This window comes from Cololabis saira, chromosome 15, assembly GCF_033807715.1.
Source record: "Cololabis saira isolate AMF1-May2022 chromosome 15, fColSai1.1, whole genome shotgun sequence".
Classification (NCBI taxonomy): domain Eukaryota; kingdom Metazoa; phylum Chordata; class Actinopteri; order Beloniformes; family Belonidae; genus Cololabis; species Cololabis saira.
In genome coordinates this window covers 9,931,193-9,956,414 of record NC_084601.1, presented here as the reverse complement: position 1 = coordinate 9,956,414, position 25,222 = coordinate 9,931,193, and the positions used below count along the sequence as shown (strand labels likewise).

The following is a 25,222-nucleotide window of genomic DNA, read 5'->3' as shown; positions in this document are numbered from 1 at the left end:
TTTACGAGTGCAAATCAGGCTTTTTGAATAGTTACAGAATAAAAAGGTGGCTGGTTTAAATTCACAATAATTACACACACAAAAGAGAGACGGGTCACACTGTTCAGTGTTTGTCCACAGTTTCCATCCGATTATAGTGAAAAGACTGAACCCAACACAGGGCTCCAACATTTAAACCAACTTTCCCAAAATGGAAAATTAAAAGAGAAAAGTATTACCCCACCCCCCTTTTTGTCTGATTATGGAAAACATAATCTCCTCGTGCATCAACTGGTCCCTCTCATAAACTTGACAGATGCTCTCATCCTTTAAAAATCTAAAATTAATTGGCAGCACGGCAGTGGAGCAGAGGATTCTGAATCACGAAAACCCAGAGGGAAAAAAAAAAGATTTTTGTAGATTTGTTAAAGCAGAAAGGTTTAAAGTTTTATAATAGCAGCTCAGATTCCCAAAGCCTGATTTATGCTTCTGCGTCACAACTATGGCGCCATAGTTGGCATTTATTCTTGTTTGCGTCAGTCTGTAATTACGTCGCCAAACACTAGGTGGCAGCACAGGGTTTGCGTTTTCTGCTTGCAGAATTGAGCTTCCCTTTACTTCCTCATATCTCCGATGGGACAAATGAAACAGAGGAGATCTTCTGAGTGGAGAAGCAGTAGAAGCTGGAAACGCATAGAAGATGAAATGCTACCAAGTCGACCGTTCACAGACCGTCACTGCGGTCCACAACAACCTGCATAGTTGCACTTCAGGGAGGGAGAACGTCAGGCTACGATGTGAGGTATGACGTATAGTTCTCAGCTACCTACGCCATAGCTACTGTCTTAAATTGAGGCAGAAGCATGAATTTAACTTTACCCCAGCTTGATCAGATTCGCCTTTTTTTTTTTTAAAAAAGAGAATGGACCACAGTGGATTTTAAGAATCGGGAAAATGGTAAAAGAAAAAAAAAAAATGCTCAGGGATTTGGGAAGCCAAGGCGTACTGAGGAACTGCCTAGATTCCCTAGTTCGTAAGAACTGCAGCGTCTCGCCAACATGCTTTACACCTATCCACCTACATTCAACTTTACTTGCTATGAGTCTGGCTGCTTACCAACAGACTTCACATCCATCACAAAACCGAACGATCTTTGACTTAACTAAACTCCTGCATACTTGAGACACGAATCACTCACTTACACTTTAACTCTCTTGTAACCGTCAAGACTGACATTCATGTCTTCACAGCTTAATCGTGTTTGATTGTCAGCTTCCCAAGCTGTATGGGGGTGTAGGGTAACTGAGCTTGCAATGATAAAAAAAACTAAAACCAAAAACATAAGAGGAAGAAGGATGTTAAGAGTTCCTTCAGATGTCGGTTTGTATACAGTGCTTCCTAACTGGGCTTACAGACGGCGTTGCTGTGCTGCTGGTGGTCTCTTTCGTGTCCTTTTCTGGCCCTGTGTCTGCATCCTCACTTCCACCCTCCTCACTGATGTACAGAAATGTCCCACTACTTCCCTCTCTCGGCGATGCAGGTGGGGAGGAAGACAGCAGGCTGTGGGTGAAGGCTGGGTACCCACTCTGAGGGGGGACGTGCTCCAGGCGATCGTGCTCCACCTCAGGCAGGGCTGTGACAGTGGAATGGTGAAGGTGGGGCTCCCCTGGGGGGGAGCCCTGTGCGTGAGCTGGTTTTGAGGTTTCAGGCTCCGAGCAGCTCAGCTCTGAGGAGAAGTGGCTGCAGTGCGAGTCGGCCACGGAGGGCAGGCTGCCGCTCAGGGACGGGGAATCGAACTCAGAAGAGTTTGTGCTGCGCTGCTCCAGAAGCTGAGCATCTACATCCCCTTGCGTTTCATCAATTTTAGATTCTCCTTTGCTGCTGCTAGCTCCTCTCCAAAGAGTACTTTTGCACCTTTTGCCCCCTGAAGTGGAAGGCTCCTTGGACCAAGGGGACGAGGGGCAGCAGTGGTAGTTACTCTGCTGGTCGGAGCAGCAGGTGGAGGGACACGAGCACGGGCATGTGCTACTGCCAGCTCCTTTGACGCCCGCAGAGCTGCTGCAGCTGGCTCCGTCCAGGCTGCTGCTGGCGCTGCCGTGTCTCACCTTGTCCTGTTTGGGCTCCACGTCCGCCTGCACCTCCAGACTGTTGTCTCTGGAAAATATCATCACTTGAAATTAACTGGCATCCAGAAACTAAAGATAATCTTAAGAATATTTGTCTTATTTCTAGTTAAAATGTCTCATTTTTAGTCAAAAAAAATCTCATTACACTTAAAACAAGACTCATCACTGGAAAAAACAACAATTTTCACCTGTTTCAAGTAGATTTTCCCTTAAAATAAGTAGAAAAATCTGCCAGTGGAACAAGATTTTTTTTGCTTGTGATAGATAAATCTTGTCCCACTGGCAGATTTTTCTACTTATTTCAAGTGAAAATTCACTTGAAACAGGTGAGAATTGTCAAATAAGTCATTTTTCTGGTAATGACTCTTGTTTTAAGTGTAATGAGATCTTTTGACTAAAAATGAGACATTTTAACTAGAAATAAGACAAATATTCCTGGTAAGATTTTGAGTTTTTGCAGTGCGTCAGTGAAACTCTTATTCAGGATTGCAATAAGAATAATATTCTGCCTTTTTTCGCTTACTTAAAATATTCTTGTGTGTTTAACCATTTTTTGGGATAACAAGAATCAAGTACACAGAATATCAAAACAAAGGTTGTTTTTTTTTTAAACTAACACAGGGCATCTGACAAGAAGGTGCAACGTTAACTCAAGCACCAGACGTACTCTGAAAGGTCATCTTTGTTCTACACGTTGCCGTGGCAACACGTAGGATGAATGCTTTCTGAACACTAACCTTTCCAGAGGCATGTAGGCACTGAGGATGGATCCCGCCATGGCTTTTGTGCTCGCATTGTCGCTGACCGTCCCCAGACTGACGGTGGCCGACTCGCCACTCAGACTGCAGCGCTCCTTCTGAACATCAGCCTGGACTTCCATCCTGAGAAAATAAGTTGAGAAAACATTTTAGTCTAAGAAAATTCCCCAGATAATTTTATTGTGAAATCCATAATGTACAAGATATTTTCTACGCTGCTTTCTGAGTTGTGTCTTTTTAAAATGAATCTCAAAGCAGTCAACAATATCCTTTATCATGTGCTTGTAGGAGATGCAAATTCACCAACATGCATGATAGCTGATGCATTCAGCCTCGACTTATACCGGGCAGACACTGTGCGATTGTCGGCTTGTTTTGAACCGATTTTCCACTTGTGCGACTATTTTTTGGATCGGGACGGATTTCGACCCCATCGTTGGTCGTGCCTCGTGCAGTAAACGTGGGGTAACGACAAGAGAGTAACACCTCACGACGAGCTCCCGATCACAAATCGCCTGCTCTCAAGAAAATCAAGCGTGTTTGAAATCCTGGTCGCTCCTGAAGGAATCGATTGGACTCATCCTTTCTCAGAGAGCATGCGCAATCTCTGATGTCACGTCAAAAACTATTATTTGTAGTTTAAAGTGTTGCAAATTCACATTACAAATCATTTTTTAATAGCAGAAAAAAAAAAAAAGACTGCATTTCCCACGTCTGCCCAGCCAATTCCTTGTCCAATCACAACGTTGTCTAATCTTTTTTCATTTATCGTCACACAGAATGGCACAAATGCGCGTTTGTTTTTACTGAGCATCTTCGGTGTCTCCCACTTCGGGGTTCCTCCTCTTCCACTTCTTTTTGACGTTGCAGTTCCAGTAACAGAAGTCTGACGTGAGGATTATGAACGTATAGTGTGAGCAGACGGGTCGCATCAGAGCATCGGGACGTACAGTGTGAGACCATAAATCGTGGGCTGTGAACTTTTGAACTCAGCGATCTAGTTGTGCAGTTTGAGATGGGGCTGAATCAAACTATTTAAAATATCGCACAGTATATGTCCAGCTTTAAACCTGTAACATTTACAAGGATGCAGAAACGGTGCAGGTTTGGTCCGTTACCGGTTGTAGCAGCTGCCAGACAGGCTGCCGGTGATGCTGGTGCCGGCCAGGGCCGTGGTGCTGGCGTTGTCGCTCATGTTGTCCCGCTGAGCCGAGCTCACGCCGCAGCGCTCCATGTGGCTCCCGCTGACGCTGAGGCTCAGGCCCGTCAGACCCCCGACACTCGCTCCGTCTCCCAGGCTCGGGTTGTTGAGCCGAGTCTCTGCCACTGAGGTCGTGTCTGAGGAGACAAGTGCCAACACAATTTTAGCTATTTAAATAATGTTTTGGTTAAAATCAGTCAACTTAAGATAGATTAGCTGCAGTGCAAAGAAAGATGCTTCCTGCGAAGTATTGACTGTAATATTGATGCTCTCCAACTGTCAAGTTGAGGTACAGGAACGCTAGGTCAAAATAGATGAAAGGAATTAATTGTGAACAGCAAGAATGATTCCTGCCATTGTAAACTCTTATTGTCATCATTCCTCAGATCTATGTTCCCTGAACAAGTCTCTAATCATTTGGATTATTATTTTCCGTGTTGACAGAACGTGTCAGCTCCAGCTCCCTCTGTCAAAAACATCCAGGGAACGAAAAGCAAGTTCAACATCTCACACAGCCATTTCACATCATCATCACACGCACAAATATTTGCTCTCATCTGCCATAAACGTCTGCAACATTTCATGGTAATGGCCACAATGTTAAAACAGAGGCAGGTCCAGGTGCACTTCTGCTTGCCAAACACTCGCAGGAACATTATGAGTGATTGTAAACACATTCCCAAACCTCCTGTGCAGCCTCTGCTAAACAGCTTGTGCTGTTTTCACAATAGTCAGTGTTTTATAACTAAAACAGAGGATCATGGTGCTTCACAAAAGTGTATTTATGACAGAAACGTGTCTTTATGAAACCGGCAAATTAACTGCCAGTCTGGTTTTAATGGCCAGTGGAGAAATGAAAAACTAATACTGAAGTAACAAGGAAAAGTAGCTCAAATATTTGCAGGAACTTATTTCTGTTGTGTAAATATTTCTCTTGGGAAGCTGCGGGTTGATGATTTGTTGAAAGAATTTGACCTGTTACATTTGGGGCATCATTTTCCTTTATAGTTTACTGAAAGGGAGTTGGAGATCGTCACCTGTGGCTGCTGCCGCACCACCGATGTTTTCATTTTCGTCATCAAACTCGATTCGCACTCCCTTGCCGTTCCCGGCAGACACGCCGCAACCGCCACTCCGGCACAGGGAGATTGGAACAACCCCATAGACGTAAGCAAGCATTATGGGAACACCAATACCTACGCAGCGGAAAAACAAGAAACGCCATCAGATTAATCCAAGAACAAATACAGGAAAACACAGGCAAACACCAGGATAAACCCATTTAAACCCAAATTGATGAGTGACAGACGGCGTAGCATTGGCAGAGACTAAAGGCCTTTCTTACCCACAGTAACTGCAGCAACCACTGGTGACACAATCACAGACAACGTCACACCTCCAGCTATCACCAGGTTCCTCTTGTGTTTGGAAATGTCCTTGCCTTCGTAGCGATTGTGAATCTGAAGAGACAAACAGCCGAGCAGGATTAAATAAGGAGATTATGAGGCAACGTTTTTATATCCTGTGCATTAAGGTCACAGACTTTTTTGTATTGTATTGATTGACGCATCGGTAAGACTCTTTAACACAGATGGGACAGTGGCTGTGGAGTGTGATTTGCACAGAGACATCTTTATGTTTTAGCTCCTTAGAAGAACATTAGAAAACTGAACTCTCATCTGTTTCATGGAGTTTATGCCCCCGATAAATTATGAAAACTATTAAAACCTTACAAAAAAAAAAAAAAAAAATGTTTATTGTGCACTTCGAGAAAAAAGTCGAAATGTCGAGAAAAAAGTCAAAATGTCGAGAAAAAATTCAAAATTTCGTGAATAAAGTTGAAATGTTGAGAAAAAAGGCGAAATTTTGACTTTATTCTTGAAATTGTATTTCAACATTAATCTCGACATTTTGACTTTTTTCTCGAAGTGCACAATAAAAAAAAAATCTTCCCCTCTCAAATATTTTTTCTCCTGCATGGCCCTAATACTCTTCCGTATGGATAAAGACAGCTGAATATTATGTGTCAAGGATTACCGAGTCAAGTACTTTGTACACAACATAACTTTGCTATATGAATGAATCACATTTTTACTACAACCAATGGAGTTCACGTTGGCCTGAAGACACAGTTGGTTTTTAATCACTTCTGATCGGTGCCACAGAGCAAACTCTCACCTTTCTGCCCACATAGACCGGGATGCCAATGATCATAGCCGGGATGGCGATACCAGCGATGAGGGCGATGCCCACTGGTGCCCCCACCAACGTGCCCAGCTGCCACAGAATCTTCTTCTTCCTGCTCCAGGGCTTCTTTCCCCAGAAGGTGCAGCCTGATGGGCTTCAAGCATATACATACATAGCACACATATTAGTACACATGACAAGATATTTTTCTAAAGTTTCATTTTGTTTTATGCTCTGAAAAAAAAAATATATAATTTCCATTTAAAGATCACTGATCGTATTTCTAAGTAAGTATCCCAGCAGTTAGACTCAGTATACATCAACTTAACTAACCTAGTAAGATATTTGTAGAATATTTCTTTGGTATAACAAAGCTTCTTGGTAACAACTCCTATACTTTTGGAAATCCTGTTTATTTCCCTTTTAAATGGCGCCACATTTGTCAGAAACGTGCATTTGTGGGAGGAGCAGCAGAGCTGAGGACGTGGGTTGGACCTTTGAGAAATTTGCCAAATCTTCTCTGCTGATGCCAAACAGCTTATTGACTCTTGTTTGGTGGACTGGATCATTGAAGTTTGAAGAAACAAAACATATTGGCAATTTAAGAATGTATCCATTTAACCAACGAGGAGCCACAGTAGTGTATGTAAGAACCAAACACAGCCACTACAGCCTGGCACCACCTCCTCATGCTGGTCACACACGGCTGTGGGAATGGCATCACATTCTTCAACAGCATTTGTCTCACGTCAGCCAAAGTGGTTGTGTTGGTCACTCTGGCACCAAGAGTACGCACAAGCTGATTCCACAAATGTTCAGTGGGTTGAGGTCAGGACTGCTGGAGGGCCATTTCATCCTCTCCTCTCCCAGATTCTGGTGGTGGGCTCTGTTAAACCCGTCCTGTGGGGGTCGAGGGTTGTTATCTTAGAGTTTGGTCCCAGACTGTGGAGATGTGAGTTTACCACTGGTTGCAGAATCTCATCTCCACATCTCTCTGCATTGAGAGCGCCTCCAATGAAGACGAGCCTCATTTTTCCAGTGAGTGAGACTCCACCTCCTCCCATCACACTGCCTCCACCAAAATATTGTGCTCTAAATCCGACTGCAAATCTATAGAAGACGATCTACAGCACCTGCGTGCCTGATTCACACTTGATTGGCAACAACTGGGGGTAACAGGAGCTCAAAGCAAGAGTCAACAGCAAAATAAGTTGTTTGGTATTGGTAGAGAATTTGGCAAATCTGTTATTAGCACAACCTACGCCCTCAGCTCTGCTGCTCATCACAAAAATGCAGGTTACTTACAAATGTGGCGCCATCTAAAAAGGGAAATAAACAGGCTTTTCAACCTTATAAGATTTACTGCCAAGAAGCATTGTTACAAAGAAATTGACTTTCTTGAGCTGTGATCATGTTGGTCTCACCTTAAGTAGTGCAGGTCAGAGATCTCCTTCATGCAGAGCCAACAAAACTCGCAGCCGCAGACAGCGCAGGTCATGTGATTACAGCTTCCATCGTTCATTTTGATGATGTACGCAGAGCAACGAGGGCAGGGCTTGATGTCATCACCTTGTGTAGATTGATTCAAGAGAAATACATAGTCAGACCACTTATTTATAATGTTTTTAGAGCATATTGCATGCGGTGGGTGTATAGATGAACGCAGAGATGAAACAAAAATGTGATGGCTGTGCCGAGGGTTCAAATACCACAGAACAGGTAAGATTAATCTCAAGTGCACTTGTGTACAAGCATTTATACGGTACCTGCTGCTCCACTCTCCTGGCTGTAGCTGAGGGAGGATGACCTGAAAGTCCTTAGCCGGAGGTTCTGGGCCCTTTGTTGCCGTGCCGTGTCACATGTCTGGTTGGGATGCCACAGCTGTTTGCAGTGGTAGCAGAACTCAGTCCCACAGCCCTCACGGCCACAGGTGATCTTAGGGCAGCTGGCACAGCCAAACGCTATGACTGCATAACTACGCAAGGAAAAACACTGTCAGAATAATGGTTCGTAGTTTTGAAAGAGCAAACACAGATGTAGTGAGTGACAGAACCGCAGGCGTCAGCAGAGCTGGAACGACAAGTACAGGGTTGTGCGCTAGAAAACAAAAACCTAGAATAAGTAAAACTGAGGCTAATACATTTTATATCTTCAGTCAATAAGTATTGTTATAATCAATCCAGGATGACTGTAGGTTGCCGTAACTCACCAGTAATAAAAGGTGTATTTGAGACAAAACAAATGCAAAATCCATTATTTCACACATACGCACACGCAATTAATAATAAATAAAACTATTAAAAACAGCAAATAATGGTTCAGTTAAATGCTTTTCAATGTGTGACATTGGGAGGTGAATAATAGTAAATGTTTTACCTTGCCTGCCCGTTCAAAAACATTGTGTTTGAGACTGTAATTGTTTTTCTCACAAGAAAACCTTAGACAACACTGAAAGTCTGATCATGACTGAAACTGGTGCAGCTCTTCAGCATTCCAGGTCAACGTTAATGTACAATGATTCAATTCACAAAATACTTTATCAATCCTCGAAGGGAACATTAATTAATTAATACTTGACATTATGATGGGAAAAACAAAGGATGACTTATGGAGTGGACCATGTGTCACATCTCTTCAGTGCCAAATGTACAACATAAAAGTTGTGCATGGAGGTCAGGACAGGAGCCTGAATAATTATTCCATCTGACTGAAATAATGTGATCACAAAAAAGACATTCATAAACATATCTCTGAACTAGATTTACAAATGTAGTGCAACTATACAATTGGAACTAGTATTATGTTGATGTACTAAAAACAACGGTAAAGCCATCGGTTGAGATGAATCTACACCAGTGCATTAAGTAACATTTGATAAACAGGGATTTGAATTAATGACACAACTATGGCTTCTTCCTATAAGAAGTTAAAGCGGTACTCAGCTTATATTAAACCTTTAACAGGTTTTATTGGATATGAAAAAAGGCATTTTGACTTTCAGGCTGAGCTGCGAGGCCAAGAAATATAAAATATATAAACATTTAAGCTTCCCTCTTAGGAAAAAGCAAAACAATAAATAAATACAATAAAAGCAGAGTAGCAAAGGTGTTTTAAAGGCCTTTCAAATAATAACTGTTGGATTTGTTCACAAAAGTCATAATTTCAAATACCAGAAGTAAAACCAAAAGCTAGCATTTTAAACCGGCAGCCCACATATCTCAACCCAGCCCAGTAGGGGAGATAATAAATCACTGCACATGTCCAAGCAAAAAAAAAAAAGACAGACAGACAGTCTCCACTTAAACATCTTGCACATCAGTGTGACAAGCTGATGGCACATTGTGTGAAATTACAAGTGAATAGGATGGACCAAATTGGACTTGTTGGCTTCATCACTACCCTGCGTCTTCCCCCACATACTGTACATACTCAGATTTTACTCATTGTATTTATCCTCAAAACCCATGATGCTGTTATACATAAAGTTAGTTCACCCTCAAAAATGTAACAAAATAATTCTATGATTTTTAAACTAAAGAGTCCTACTTTACCATTTATTTGTGTGCGTCAATAAAAATGAACATAGAGGTCATGTAAGAACCCACACGTATGCAAATATAACAAGGAGGAACAGTTCAGAGTGCGTACGTAAAAGTGCTTTAAATAGTAAGCTGAGATTACAATCTTAAGTGGCGAGTTGTTAAGGGAGAAAAGTCTTCGTATGAATGAGCTTCCCTGAGAACAGCGAGGCAATGTTACACAGAATACAAGACGGTTCTCCAAGGGCAAACAGTGGGACGTTTGCAGTTTCACAAGCTCAAGCAACAAAATGCTGAGCCGTACTTCACAAAACGTTGACAGACTGCTAGGACACAGAGAGGTTGGGGCCGGCTGTGCTGCACATGGATGTAAATACTTCTGTCTGCACACTGTGTCTGAAAGGCCATTGTGTTTGCAGTTTGAGTGATCACCAAGAGACCAACGGGAGACATTATCTTAGACTGAAGCACCTTTTCCTGAGGACTATTTGTCCTCTAACAGCAAAGAGTACTGCTGTGGACTGAGTGGAGGTCATTCTATTGGCTGAAGGTCACGCTCTAGCAGCTCCTCTATAGCTACAACTATTGCGAGTAAATGGTTTGTCACGAGTAAATGGTTGGGTCTGATTAGTAGTGACTTTTTACTTATAAACATCACACAAAATGAGATGGACACGGTTAAAAAGGTTCATTTAAATTTCAACAGCTTAAATAAAAGGTTTAAAAATACCCTCTCCCCCTTGTGCCAATTTATATTTCACACCAAAATATGGCCAAAATTAATAAGATCCAGGTTGGACACTCTCCTACAAAAACATTTGAACCTTTCATTTCAATGGGAAAATTATATTAGCAGCACTTGTTGGCATATTAGTTTACTGATCAAGTCATGTATTTTCATATACTTTTGCTGTTAGCGGTTTCTGTAGTCCATAAAATTCAAAACACGGATACAAACTTTGTAGTGATCAAATACAGTTGACATCCCAACAATTAGGAAATTATGCGTTTGTAACTACATAATCACTGTAAGTCAGTCAAACTTTACTTTGCTTAAAGGATCATTTCTCCTGAAACACAGATGATATTTTAGTTTGATGAACCCAGCAGCTGAAATGACCTGGGAGGCTTAATAACTTCAAGTCCAGTTATACAACAACAATGGGAGAAAGCATTAAGCAGTGCAGAGTGTGGAAGTGAGCCAAAGCTCAGATATTTGAGGTTGGAGAGCAAGAGGAGCTTCAACAATCTCATGAAAGACGCATTCTTCCAACAGACAAGGGTCAGCAGTGTTTATGCAACAAAGCCATACAAAAAAAGTGAAAACCATTACAGAGTTCAGGCTTTGAGGCCATAATCCCAAAGATGTGAATTTACTGAACCAAATCTCCATGGACACATAAGTAGTGTTCATTCAAAACAGTCCAGCCTACCCTAGATACAAAAAAATGTCTCGCCTGTAAATGAACAGTGCAAGAACACTTTGTGCACTGCGTTGCAGATGAAGCCAGGGGATCAAATCAGCAGGAGCAGCACAGTAATAGCCCCTGTGAGCAAACTGCTGAATCCCTGCTGGCTCCAGACATACTAGACTCTGATCTGGCCTTAACCCTGCACTGCCATCACCATGTGAAAATATAAAAAAAATAGACAAACACTCACAATAATATCTCAAGATATTTTTATCAGGCTGTTAAAAGTTGGAAGAGTTTTAATGGCTCTCAAGCTAATAACTTTCACAGGTTTTTTTTAAATTTTTTTTAAATGTTTTATGGTGGCTCTCGTGGCTTTCATTTTGAAAGTTGTTAGACAGGAAAGTAAAGATAGAGAGAGAGGGAAGACACACAGTAAAGACAAGCCGGGATTCAAACCTGCAATAGCCTCTGTATGTGATGCGCCCGCTCAACCGGGGCCATTTACATTGTTAAATAAAATACAATTAAGTTATTTAAATGTTGTCTTGCTTTTAAGCTCTATGTGTTTGTTTTTTAGTGTGCAAAATTTTTATTTTGTGTTGCTTTATCTTTATAACTTCTGTATTTTAATACAACTAATTTCTTAACCAGTTTCTATTAAATAAAACAAGTTATGATGGTGATCAGCCACAACCAACTTTAATCACAAAACATTGTTATTACTACTCAATCTACCACGGTACAGGTTATATACTATGGTGTGACCACTAGTTACTATTATACTATAAATGCTGGGCCTAAGCCACGTTTTTAAGTCCATTAATTCTGGCTGTACATAAAATTAAAAAAAACCAGCATGATTATAAACTTGTGTCTCATATTGTTTGGCTGACTCATCAGGCTGACAGGATGAAACAGGTCTATTACAGCTATAAACTATTTTTAACTCGGCACCATCAGAGGAGCTGGAGTAAACTTCACAGGGCCAGATTACAGCCTTGAAGTCTCCTTGATGTAGTTCCTCGCAAGGCTATTTAGGGGTTGGTGTTAGTGTTTTTTTTGTTTTCTTTTAATAACAGGAATGTCAAGCACTCTTGTGTAACTGAATACCAAGATTTTTTCCATAGCAAGGTGTAGCGTCACCGTTTGCGCTCTTACCCGCAGTCAGGAGCCGGGCACCAGCGGCAGTCTGGCTCAGCCACCAGCCACCTCCTCAGCATGAACTCCTCATACTTTTCCATGAGGGCTCGGTCTCCCAGGATCATCCGGATGTCATGGGGATTGAAGCGCTCTGAGCACTCGGGGCAGCTGATGTTGACACGGGACTCGGATATCTCGATACGCAGATACTGTCGCAGGCAGTCTGCGCATGAACGGTGGTGACAGGTCATGATGTCTGGGAAGCGCTCGCGTCCGTGGCGCAGCAGGCACAGAGGACACTCCAGTAGATCTGAGGAAGACCCCGGCACTGATGAGGTTGATGCTACATCCGAAGGAGGTTGGATTGAGGTTTTGTCATGGGAAGTGTCTGAATGAACACTTTCAATGCTGGCGATGCCATCCACTCCAGCTGCAGGCTGCAAAGTCCGCGACTTGCGCTTGGCGTCGCGGTCGGGCCTGCAGCGTCGGCCAAAGAGTGAATGGAGGGATAGACGACGTTTCTTTGGCGTCTTTCTAACTGAAGGAAGGCTAACAGAGGAAGCGGCAGAGTGAAGGTCTCGCTCTGAGCCTGTGCTGCCATGATGGAGGCTGCTCATCACGCTGGGTGCTGGCCAGAAATCACCACATCAGGAGAGAATAGGGGAATAGGGGATACTGAGAGGAAGGAAAATGAATAGAAAGAAAAACTAATGGGGCTGAACTACCATTAGCTATGACATGGTAGCAGAAACTTGGTAAAGATGATCTTCCAGTTGGGGATGTGGTTCCTCGCTGATTTATATCGCAATGGTTGACTGGTTCTGAAGGCTGAATGCTGTTCTATGAGAGGGAGAGAAAAAACAGAGGATCAGGTACTTTGACAAAGCAGAATCCATTCACTTTTAATAATCTGCTGCAGAAGCATTTGAAAGTAACCATGATGCACAAATAAATAAAATACATAAATAAAACATAAATCAACTAGAAATGTAATAGAAAAAAGACATGACAACATTTTTAAAAAGTATACTTTAAATGTATCAGTTTGATGGCCTCTATTGGACCCCATTCAAGAGTTAAATGTCTGGGTAAAGGCATTTCTTCAAGCATGTGCTCTCCGCAACTGCATGTTTTCCCATGAGTGTGTAACATGGCAATAAATCCATTTTGTACCACAGATCTTGCGTGTAGCCACAGCTGTCAGTGTGTCTCTACAGCACCTAGGCTGCAGACGCTTCCACTCCTCATTTATGCAGTATGAACATCTAAAGGCATAATACACACACACGCACAAACAACTGTTACGAGCTGTTTACCAATGTGGGCTTTTGTTTTATTGACTGATCTAATTTAATGACCTTGCTGGTTAAATCTTCTGGTTTGGACTAATAACTGAACTGATGGAAAAACCTTTTAACAAGAAAGTTGGTACCAAACTTCGGCCCTAAACCCTTCAGTTTACAAGATCCGGTCTGTAGATTTACAACAATAACCTGCAAGTCGACATTGAAAAGTGTATACCATAATGGCTTCTTCCGCAAAATGCATTTATTCTTACAAACAATTGAGAGATACAAAATGTGTGTACACTAGCTTTGAAGATCTGAGAATCGCTGCAGGGGATTAGTTTTTTCATCATTCTTGAATAAGAAAAATTGTCATAACTTTCGTCCTACTTCTCTTCAAAACAAAAAGAAATCTCAATGTTAAGGAAGGTGCACAAAAACATCTTTAGTCTTTAACAAATTATTCCAATTGCCACAACCGCTGTTGAGAAAAAGTCAGATGATGAAGGCAGCGGATGATAATTCAAATGGCAAAGCAGTTATATCACAACAAAAAAAATTGTATCAATGAGGCAAAAAACAGCTGGAAACTAGGTTTGGTTGACTTTAGATTGACCGGCTACGTCACATCCAGCGCTGCCCAAGCCGTGGAAATCCGCAAAAAAGGAGTTTTACATGTTTGTGATAAAGTGGATTATCAAATCACCTGAAAAACCACCTCCTGGAAGCATTAAAAAGGTTTGAGATAGTTGGGATTTTTTTTTTCAAATTAGAGCCATTAAAGGATTTCTTTTTTTGGTACTTGGGTTTTGCACAAATCTAGAAGTGATGGTAACGCAACGACTGAAATACTCCCTTTGTGGCTGGATGCCTCAAGCTGTTGTGTTTGTCTTCAGGGACTAATTGCAGGAAAGTTCCATGGGGAGCCCATAGACGACTAATTAACAAGCCGGTGCAAATCCCAAATGAGGCAGCAGCCCTGTAAACCACCGAAACTTAGACTGACTGACTGAGGTTTTTCTACCAGACATTAAATTGTGACATGTAGGCAGAAGCCAGCTTTTACTGCTCATTGTATGAGAAGAGAGTCCTCTAAATGGACCATTAGCTGCACAGCCCCAAGCCACATGCAGCTGGGTGCCATGACTGCATTCATTTAAATACCAACTCTATCTGGTATGCTTTTGAGAGGCATCTAGGTCAAACAATATAATACATTTGGTAGTTTCTATGCAACACTGAGTTTTCACATTTGGTCCTTTTTAAATAAACAAAATTCAGTTCTCTTGAAGTAAAAAAACGTTTTTGCTTTCACGTTGTGAGCTCATAAAAAAGAAAAAAAAGAAAAAAAAATTTTCAGAACTGTTGACGTACCAGTCCTCTTTGTTCACACTAGTTAACGTCACATGTGTTCCCACTACGATAAGCCTAAGGACCAGATTATAACTAGCAAAAGGAAACTAGAATGCTTCATGTATACAATAAGTAAGAACCACACAAAAGAAATAAAACTGAGAAGTCTCCCAGAGGGGCCTGAGCTCATTTGTGTTCATTCATGGGTCATTTCCGCTGCACACTTACCATTATGTATGTATAGGATGTAAATATGAATAGACGTTTAGATACGTCTACTTGTATATATCTAGGCTTTATGTTGAGCTTTGTTTCTGTGTGTAATGCGGCTGCTGCACAATCATTCCCCAGTCCTGGATCAATAAAGCACATCTTTATCTTTTTAATTGAAAATCCAGCAGACTGAGTTTTAATAAAAGGTTTTACTTGTTGGAGTGTTTTTGAAGTTTATGAGGCAATATGAGCTCCTCTGAACAACCGTTTCACAATATTACCAGATCCAGTATTGGAGCACAACAGCACTGAACTGCATTAACATCTTTAATTATTAGACCAGTGACCCTGAAGACGGCTTTTACTGCAAGAACAAACTACAAGATTAAGCAATGCTTTAATACAATTGCACATTATAAAACACTCGTGTAGGGTTAACCAACCAATTCATGTGAGCAAGAGGAAATTTAACAAGATAAAGAAATTATTTAGAGCAACCCACAAGTCAATGTGAAATTACACTCCTGTGGTGTAATTACACTGGAAAATACTGCCTCTGCAGTGTAGCAAGACTGAGTGGGACTTTCCATTTGACTGAGGTCAGTGCATGGGTTTCTGCAAATACACACACATACACGCAGTTCAGTTTTGTGGCTCAAGGGCTATCACATGCAAACACAGTTCACACACTGGGATGGTGTCCCAGTTCCTCGGGCCTGGCGAAAGAAGCCTACTGCTGCAGAATAAATGGTTTCAATCCCCTGTCAACTCTTAAAGGAAATCCCAAAGTTTGCCTCAGCTTTGTGCCTTCCAGTATTATGACTATGGCTTCTAGAGGATTCAAACCAGGGGTTTTCTGCGGGACAGAAGAATCAAAATAAGTACTTTTTTTTTTGAGAGCGACAGAAATTAAAAATAATAAAACCTGTGTAAATCCAGGTTTTTCCTTGTCTTTAATTCAGAAAAAAATAATGCAACTTTAATGGAAATCTTTACATTGCAGTTCAAATGCCGTGTTAAGATTTTTTATTTATGAGACAACTATAAAAGAACATGGATAAATGCAGATGAAGTTAATTACAGTATGCTAATATTTACACAGTTTGTTCTACTTCTGAGTTGAACCTAAATACAATCTCTATATATAGGGCAAATGTGCAATGTGCAATATGCATCAGCACTTTACAAACTCTCGCACTTAAGCACTCAGCACTTTAACTTTACGGTCACCTAATTAATGGCTTATCAATTGTAACACGTTTTATTGCTTAATGATTTTTTTCTAGCTCAGTCGTATCTTTTAATGTTGTGTTTATGGATGTCATATCTTGTCTCCTTTGTCTGCCGGTGTCCAATTCTGTGTCTGGCATTAAATTGCCACGGGGACGAATGGTGGAAATTAGCCTCTGGCTACAACCATGCGTATTTACACTCGTGTTTATTAATATGTACAGTCCCTGTTCAACAAATAAAGTAATTGAATTGAATATATAACAAGTCAATACAAGGTTTTTTCCATGTACTTTTTGCTTTACTTACCATTTTTCATTATAAGTTATTTTTTTATTTCACATTCACACTGGTGCCTTTTTCCCTATCCTAGTCCATGCAAGGCAGGACTGATGCACTTTCATTGTGCTTTGGCGTCTTGTATATAAATACAGAGGAGGAGAGGGTTGTTGAAACAGATGCCACTAATAAGCCTATGGGCTGGTAACGGAGGTAGCCACAGAACCAAACTGGGCTGAGCTGAAAAAGTGGAACACACCACTCTTAGGAAAGATAGTGCCGTCACACGGCGGATTAAGAAACGACTTACTGGGTTGTAAGCACACATTGTTGCAGCGCTCAAACGTCTCCCCGTATAGTTTCTGTAAATTACGAAAGGGAAGTAGTGTCTTAATAACGTGTTTTTTTTTTCAAGCCGTTATAATACCAGGGTGAAAAAGGTCTGCCCTCGTATAGTCATACTATTTGCTTATTTGGTCACTCAATGAGCAGACAATGGTCAGTCAGTGGCCACATGTACGTGGTACAAGTACATGTTAGGGTTGGGGAGTACGGTCAGTGTTAGGATCATTATGCAGGTGTACTGACATGATGCTTCATGTCTGATATCTGAAGCAGAGAGGAGAAGACTGTCTTGTACAGAAAGTAATCAAGTAATACATTTTTCTTTAATGCTATTTGTTTAAATGATTAGATTTAAATATCAGGAAAAAAAAGTGTGTTAAATCTGGTTGTCAATTGGTTAACCCAACAAAATTTCCTCCCATACACAATTGTGTATTGATCTGATGTGTGTATATTAAGAGAGGGGTGGGGCCAATGTGACATGTCTGTGAACGAACGGGGCAGGGGACTGAACTGAAGTATTGCACAAAACCCTACAATAGCAGATTTAATTATTTTGGACAGTAAAAAAATAAAAACATCCGAGTGGGTTGCCAAATATTTTGAGGCAGCCACTAATATATCCAAGTGTCCCGCCCCAAGCATCAACAGTGTGGGAAACCTAAGTTCAGAGAAACAACTGAATTCTCTAGCCACCAAAGCAACATCTGCTATCGCTAACCAAGCATTATCAAACACGATTATTACATATCTTCAAAATCAAGATGAATGTCCCAATAGTGTTGCAGTTTAACGGTCACCACAGCTTTGTCATTTCCTGTATGATTCTTTGGACTATGTTCTTCTATCTACTTCTCCTATTTTGGGCAGAATTAGATGAGTTAAGTCACATCTGGATTAATTTTATTTCTGTCAAAAAAAAAAAAAAAACACAAACCCACCCAATTATTAAAACATACAATAATTTGTATCAGTGAATATTTGAGTCCGTGCGTTTTCTGAATAAGCTAATGACTATTACGAGATGCATCCTGCAGCGTGCCTCAACGTTGAAGTCAAAATTTCACTGGACGATGACATAAGAGTCATGTGATTTTCCAGTCTAGTACAAATGACTTCACACAAGAATCAACTTCCAAGAGTGGAAATGACTTAAAGTGCTGTTCTGCTGTATTCAAGTATGCTAATTTCCGGAGACATTCCAGCTTGAAGACAGATTTCCTGATCATGACAATGTATTCTGTTTTTATGGCTTTGTACCAAGGAACAGCCCAAAGACCTTTTTATTTTTTCAAACATAACTTTGTTTACGTAACACTGCCCAGTGGTAAAGACAGGCCAAACAGTTCCTCACTCATCTGAAGAAATTACAAAATGTTACCTGGAACATCTTGGGCTGTCTAGCATTTATCGGGTGCTGGACAACTTTCTATCAGCTGGCTATCAAGGGTAACTCTGTGCCTCAGTTAATTTTAGTTAATTTTCTGCCATGCAAACTACAAAAACAACATCTGACATTCAAGAGTGGACAAGAAACACTGGGGTGAATATCTATGACCCTTCGTGCAACATATTCCAAACAGTATGACTCACAGCCATGAGGGAAAAAAAGAAAGTATTATTTTACTCCATCTAGGACACATTGATAAGGCAACCGTTTTAGTGCAATAAATACATAGCAACCTTCCCTGGACTTTAAAAGTAGGTCAATCATATATGCAAGTACGGTAGATGTGGACACAAAGATGATGGGGAAACAAACAAATATACAAGTCACTGAGTTCAGCTTGGAATGACTCAAATGCCACACAAAGATGTAGGAAATATGCTGAACAAACATACTTTCAAGCTGATTTGAACTGCTTTAGAAAAGTAAGTCGGTAACACTTCAAATTGGAGGGAGGCGGCACATTTTTAAACAGCAAAGCCCACCTATTTAATTTGAAAGCATGCATTTCACTTCTAATGTTACCAAGTTTCACAACAAAGCTGAGGTAACTTTCTACAAAACATGAATACAAAAAAAAATACTAATGAAGAATTGGAGTTCTTATTCATTAAGATTCAGAATCAATGGAAAAACTACACAAACAAATAAAACAAGACTTAGCAAAATGTCTGATGCTGTTCTAAGTCATCCCTCAGAAGATTCGGTTTGTGGCCCAGCATGCACACCAAGCTAGAAATGAATTACCTCTATGGCTCATTTGTCAGAACTAATTTTAGCCAAACTGTGTTCATCTGCCTGCAATGCCTCAAGCCTCACACAGATAAATAGCTAGCTTTTCTGAGCAAGACATGAGTATGCCTATTAACCCCACCAAAGTTTTAAGGGGGCACACACACACACAACCTTACGCAAATAAGGTGCGTTTTGAATGTCAAGAAGAATGATTGTCATTATTGTAACTAATGTCATGTGACTGCTACTGGATGCTTTGAATTTCCCTCGGGATCAGTAAAGTATCCCTTTATCTTAGGTTGACACTCACTACCACCCTTGATAAATGACTGAATAAATTTAACCTCAAGTATATTCAAATTCATGCAGCAGCAGAATAGTTGGCTTTTGACAAATGCAGTCATCTGCATCCATCTCCTTACTAATGTATAATAGGCTCCATCTTTCTTTCAGCAGAATGCTTTTCACCACAAACAGCAGGAGAGCAGTAAGCATATGGTTGGAATAATTGGAGAAATAGTCCTGCTCCATTTAGTGCTCCAATAAGGGAGAACACAAATCAACAGTTATTCACAATTTACATGAACTGCTGAGGCCTGCCTTGTCAGAAGTTTTTTCTTGTACGGTATCTTTAAATTTATTTAGCTTAAGCATTTGGGTTGTTGGCTGTTCCTTGTGAACCAGTGTTTGTTAGCTCATTATTCCAAGAATAAAGTCAAAATAAGCAAGCATGTTTATGGTTGAAAGGCATTCTTACGAGAAAATAGGTTTTGCTTAGCTCAAAGGTCTTGCACGCCTATCTTAAGGCAGGTCTTATTTAACTTTGATACAAGACATCTCCAAACTGGAGCTTACATTACCGTACTTATTTTCAGCATTTGACTCCACATAAATTCTTTTTTTTTTTTCTTTCCACATAACAAAAAAAAAAAAAAAAAAGTAACAGTCAAATGTTTGGACACACGCTGTGCAGTTTAAGCTCAGTCAAATAACCAATATAGGAAATTAAATTATACTAGTCTAATGAGTGGAAGGGTTAACACTCAGATGTGGTTAATCTTCCAGTGTCTAAAACAAGTGAGCATGATTAGTGGTAATACTTGTTACATAAATGTCTTTTCTAGTCCTTTTTGTTTCTAGCTGGATATATTGTCGACCTGATCAAATACATCTGGCATTTATAAACTAAAACAGTAAACGAGAGCCCATGTCTACCATTCTTGACATGTAAATATAACAGCATTTCCCTGAGCACACATTCAATAATAGTTAATGCCATGTATTTAATGGAGTCCTTTCTGTGTGGTCCAACATTTGTTGTGAAAACTAGATTGCTAAATCGACCACAAAGACATGAGACTCATCAAGCCCAACATCAACATGAACTGCAGCACATTTCCCTGCAGCATTTATAAGTGAGCAATCTGTTCAATGATTTGCAGAAGGCACCGAAATGTCAGTACAATTCAACAAATTGTATCACAATGCTAAGGAAGATCTGTTATATATTAATGCCATGGGTCACAATTAGGGCCAGTTTTTTTTTTTTTTTTAAACAAGAGTTTGAGGAAATCCATGTCTATCAATGAGTAATTCACTTAATTTATGTTTCTGGCATGGCTGCATTGTGATGACAACCACAGATATATCAAGCTATGATTTTGTCATATAGGAAGCGCTTTTATCAAGAGATTCAGAAAATGTGTTGTCCAATAAATAATAAAACACACTGTTTAACTTAGTGATTTTTCTCTTTAATTCTAATTCACTCTGAGGTTTCAAATGTGAAGTATGGGCCGAGGTTTTTCTTTCTTTCTATAAGAAATAAGCTTCTTCAGGGTTGTTACAAATGAATATGAATATTGTGCTGAAGTAGATTTAAGAGGTGCTCCTAGGTTTCGTACTATCCATTAAATATGTACTCCGTTTTACAAATTTCACAAAACATTTTTTGTAAAGTTTTAGTACTAACCATTAGTCATTCATCAACTTCTGCTTATCCTGGTTCAGCTCTCAGAGAAAATACCTAGGTGTTCCTATAGGCCAGCCAAGAAATAACTCACCAGTTTGTCCTTAGTCTGCCTCAAGGCCTCCAACTGGTTTGACATTTCAAAACACCTTACCGGGGAGGGCTCCAGGAAGCAGCCTAAAGGGATGCCCAAACCACACAATGACTGAACTTATTACCTCATTTCTAAGGGAGGGTCCAACTGCCCTGTGGAGCAAAATGATTTGAGCCACTTGTATCCACAATCTTGTTCTTTCAAGATCAAAAGACAACAGAGACAGAAAACGCTGATGCCAATACAAGACTGATACAACATGAAAGCACTAAAGGGGACCCCTTCTGCCCCCTGGCTGTGCCTAGAAACTCTGCCCATGGGAGTAATGATGACAATCAGTGACAAAGGGGAACCCTAACAGGGTCCAATTCCCACGTGGAATGAAGGCAGCGACTGACTATCTTACCAATTCTGTAGTGATGCTCCTAAGATTTTTAGTTCGGAGCAGCTTTGCAACTAGTGGGAAAAATTAGTCCGGAGTCCTACCAAGGATAAGCATAAAAGATGAAATTGACTACCTGTATATTTAGTCACTTTTCACAAAAGACTAAACTATACCAAACCGCAGCCCATTTAAAACCTTACTGGTGTGTTTATGAAAAACATATCTTGGCAAAAAGATGATAAATAATTGAATTCAATGGTTTTATCAGTTCACAATAAACCAGTACAAATTAGAGAATGAAAACGTACTGTCATAGTTGATAAAAAATAAATAAAAAGTACCAACCACAATTCATCTTTGTTGGGAGTGATCCCATATAGCACTGTGGCACAAAAAGTTTCCACATGAAACATTTAGTTTAGTGTATTCCTGAAGTCAAAAACTTACAGTAAGTTGAACAATACGGGCCACCAAGAGGAAGCAAAAGCAGTGTGACTCACCACCAGAAAGCCCCAGCCATGAGAGCCCCAAACGCAATTAAAATTATGAAATTCTGCTTGATAATTAACCAATCATACAACAAGCTGCAGTTACTGATTTAAATGACTTAGTCTGACCCATTTAAGTCCTGATTAGTGTTAAGTGGTAAAACCACATCTGCCCACCATATTTTTGCTTTAAATCTCTGTGTGTGTGAAAATGATTGGACTCTTCTCTCTCATTTACATAAATTCAAAATGATCCAACAGTGAAGATATATGTAGCTTTTCAACATTATAAGTGAGAATAACTGCATTAGATCCTCAGAAATGTTTTGTTGTTCAGTAACAGAGTTTAAGTGTGTCACTTTAAGTTTGAGCCATTAAACCTTAACAGAAAAACATGCCAAAAATGGTGTAAAACCAAAAATTAATGGTGGTTGAAATTTGACTCGATGGTTGGTTTTAACCTGCTTATAATTAAAAAGGTAATTCTTCTAATGACTATCAAAAAAGGACCACAGTGAGCGCAAATGACTGTGAACAGGCAATTATATTATCTTGTCAGGCCTAGTGCAAATGGCCTAGATTAATTGAAAACCTGTACTAAGGAAGGACTACCTGGGTGATAAGTTATCTAAATTAGATAAATTAATCTAATCATTAATCATTGATACAGTGTTTAAATAGGGAAACCATGCATGTGTACCAGGACAGAACACAACTTCAAAACACGGGCTTTTTACTATCAATCATTAGTGTAAAAATGGAAACCAAAACTACTTTTGATGGATAGTGTTAAATTAGTTTGACGAGGAGAATCTGACGTTTTCCAAATCTAGGAAATCATCGACAAAATGGCAATAACGTTTAGTGTAATCCCCAGTAAAAGAACCGGAAGATGGACCATTTTACCGCAAACATGTGATTAGTTTGATGGTAGAAATGATGTTTTTTTTTAAATAAATTAATCCAGTTACATTTTTTCTTTTTAAAAAGCAACTCATTTTAAGAGAAGTGACATTAAGATCAGTGACTGGAAAGGTCTAACTGTATTTGTCTTTAACTCTTGCACATAAGGACTAAACACTGTTTACACTCTCCAGCTGCTAAAACACTGAGCTCATGTTTGTAGCAGGAAGCTGATGAACTTTAATCACCAGAGAGTTGCCATGTTCTACTGTTTACCTCTCGATTATACCAACCACACGGTTTGCATAAATTACTTATAACCGCAATAAAAACTATGTTGGTACAAAAAACGCTATTAGTGCCAGCCCAGCGTTGATTTAAAGCAGATAAATGAGGAGCTAACACGGCTAGCTCTCGAGCCTCGCAGAGAAGGAAGTTCTGCTGTGAGAGAGTCTTTAACGACTGATAGCTGGTTGGGACATTTCTCTGTTTTTATATAACACTTACCGTCACGTATACGCCGATTTGAAATTACTTCACAGCAGAAGTGTTGGTCGTAGTCTCCATTTCACAGCGGGTGTTGGAGAAAATGTGTAAGAGCAAACTTCAGCGGAGGAACATTCCCCGAGTCTGATGTCGCTCTACAGCCGCACGTCACAATAAAAGCACGCACGTACTTCCGCTCTCACATAGTTTATTTTCATAATAAAAGCCCTTATTGTTTCTTCTTAACCCTTGCGTTGTCCTCTGGTCAAAATGACCCAATTCTTCCCAATTCTTCCTCCTTCCCTCCTTTGTACTTTTTTCTTCCTCCCTTCCTCCCTTCCTGCTTTTCTCCCTTATGTCTTTCATTTGTCTCCATCCTTCCTTCTCCTCTTCTTTCCTTCCTTCCCTTCATTCCTTCTTTTCTCCCTTTCTTCCTTCTTTCCTTCCTTTCTCCTCATTTCTTCCTTTCCTGCCTTCCTATTTTTTCTTCTTACCTCCCTCCCTCCTTTTCTCCCTTCCTTCATTCGTTCCTTCTTGTCTCCATTCTTCCTTCTTTCCTCTCTTCTCTCCATTCTTCCTTCCTACTTTTTTCTTCCTCCCTCCCTCCTTGTCTCTATCCTTCTTTCTTGTCTTCTTCCCTTCCTTCTTCTCTTCCTCCCTTTTTTCTCCCTTCCTTCTTCCCTTCCTCCCTTCCCCCTTCCTTGACCCTAAGACAGCACAAGGGTTAATATTCACTGGTGGATGAATACGCATATTTTTTGGGGACAAATCACTTACCTCTGTTTCTACTAAATGTAATCAATTTAAATATTGTATTTAAGTAAATGTATGTTCATTAAAAGCTAAATGAGACCACATATTTACAGACCTGAATTAACTCAGTGTGGTTCCCCAGGGTGACCACACTTGAAGTGTCCCCCTCCTACCACATGTAAAAAAAAAATTTACTTTGGTTATAAAGACCATAGATTTACATGAACGTATTGCTGAAGTACATGCTCAACACTCATACTACAAATAAATGTAAGACAAGAAACCAACTAAGAGTAAAACCACAGATAGACATGAGCAGGGGTGCACACAAGCCGGTACTCGAGGGCTAGTCTACTGCATGTTTTAGATGTTTCCCCGTCTTCAACACACCTGATTCTAATCACTGGTCGTCATCAACATGTCATCAAGGTTTACACAACTCTGTTGGTGACACAGCCTTGTCTATCAGGGTTGTGTTGAGACAGGGAAACATCTAAAATGTGCAGTAGATTGGCCCTCGAGTACCGGCTTGTGTGCACCCCTGGACATGAGTCTACAAACGCCAAACTACACTGACGCTCCAATCAGAATGCAACTCACATGCCAATGTAACACCACATGTTAACTATCATCATTTCCATCATATATGGCCTGTCTGAGGACTACATGCAAAACTATTACAGCATATCAAATAAACAATCAAACAGGCAATGAGCTGATGTGAAGGTAGGGAACAGCACATTAACAATAATAATAATAATTTTCATGTATTTTTATTATATCATTGGTTACTGCTGTACATGCTTGCTCCTCTTCCAGCAAATATATAGAGAAAATAAAAAAATATGACATATATAGTCCAGTTAGTCATTTGATTTGGTCCCCGCTCATTGGCTGGTGTCCCTGGGTTC

The 25,222-nt window shown here is 40.2% G+C and overlaps 1 protein-coding gene across 1 annotated transcript; it reads right to left on the bottom strand.

Annotated features, from left to right (window-relative positions):
- Positions 1-611: 611 nt before the first annotated feature.
- On the bottom strand, positions 612-23,718 carry LOC133461477 (E3 ubiquitin-protein ligase RNF19A-like). The gene is made up of 10 exons (XM_061742419.1): positions 23,580-23,718; positions 12,364-13,185; positions 8,018-8,226; positions 7,676-7,820; positions 6,243-6,405; positions 5,410-5,524; positions 5,102-5,260; positions 3,982-4,201; positions 2,843-2,986; positions 612-2,133 (listed from the first exon to the last, which is right to left on the bottom strand). Exons 2-10 carry the CDS (start codon positions 12,960-12,962, stop codon positions 1,350-1,352), a joined length of 2,538 nt encoding a protein of 845 aa, XP_061598403.1. The 5' UTR covers positions 12,963-13,185; positions 23,580-23,718; the 3' UTR covers positions 612-1,349.
- Positions 23,719-25,222: the final 1,504 nt, after the last annotated feature.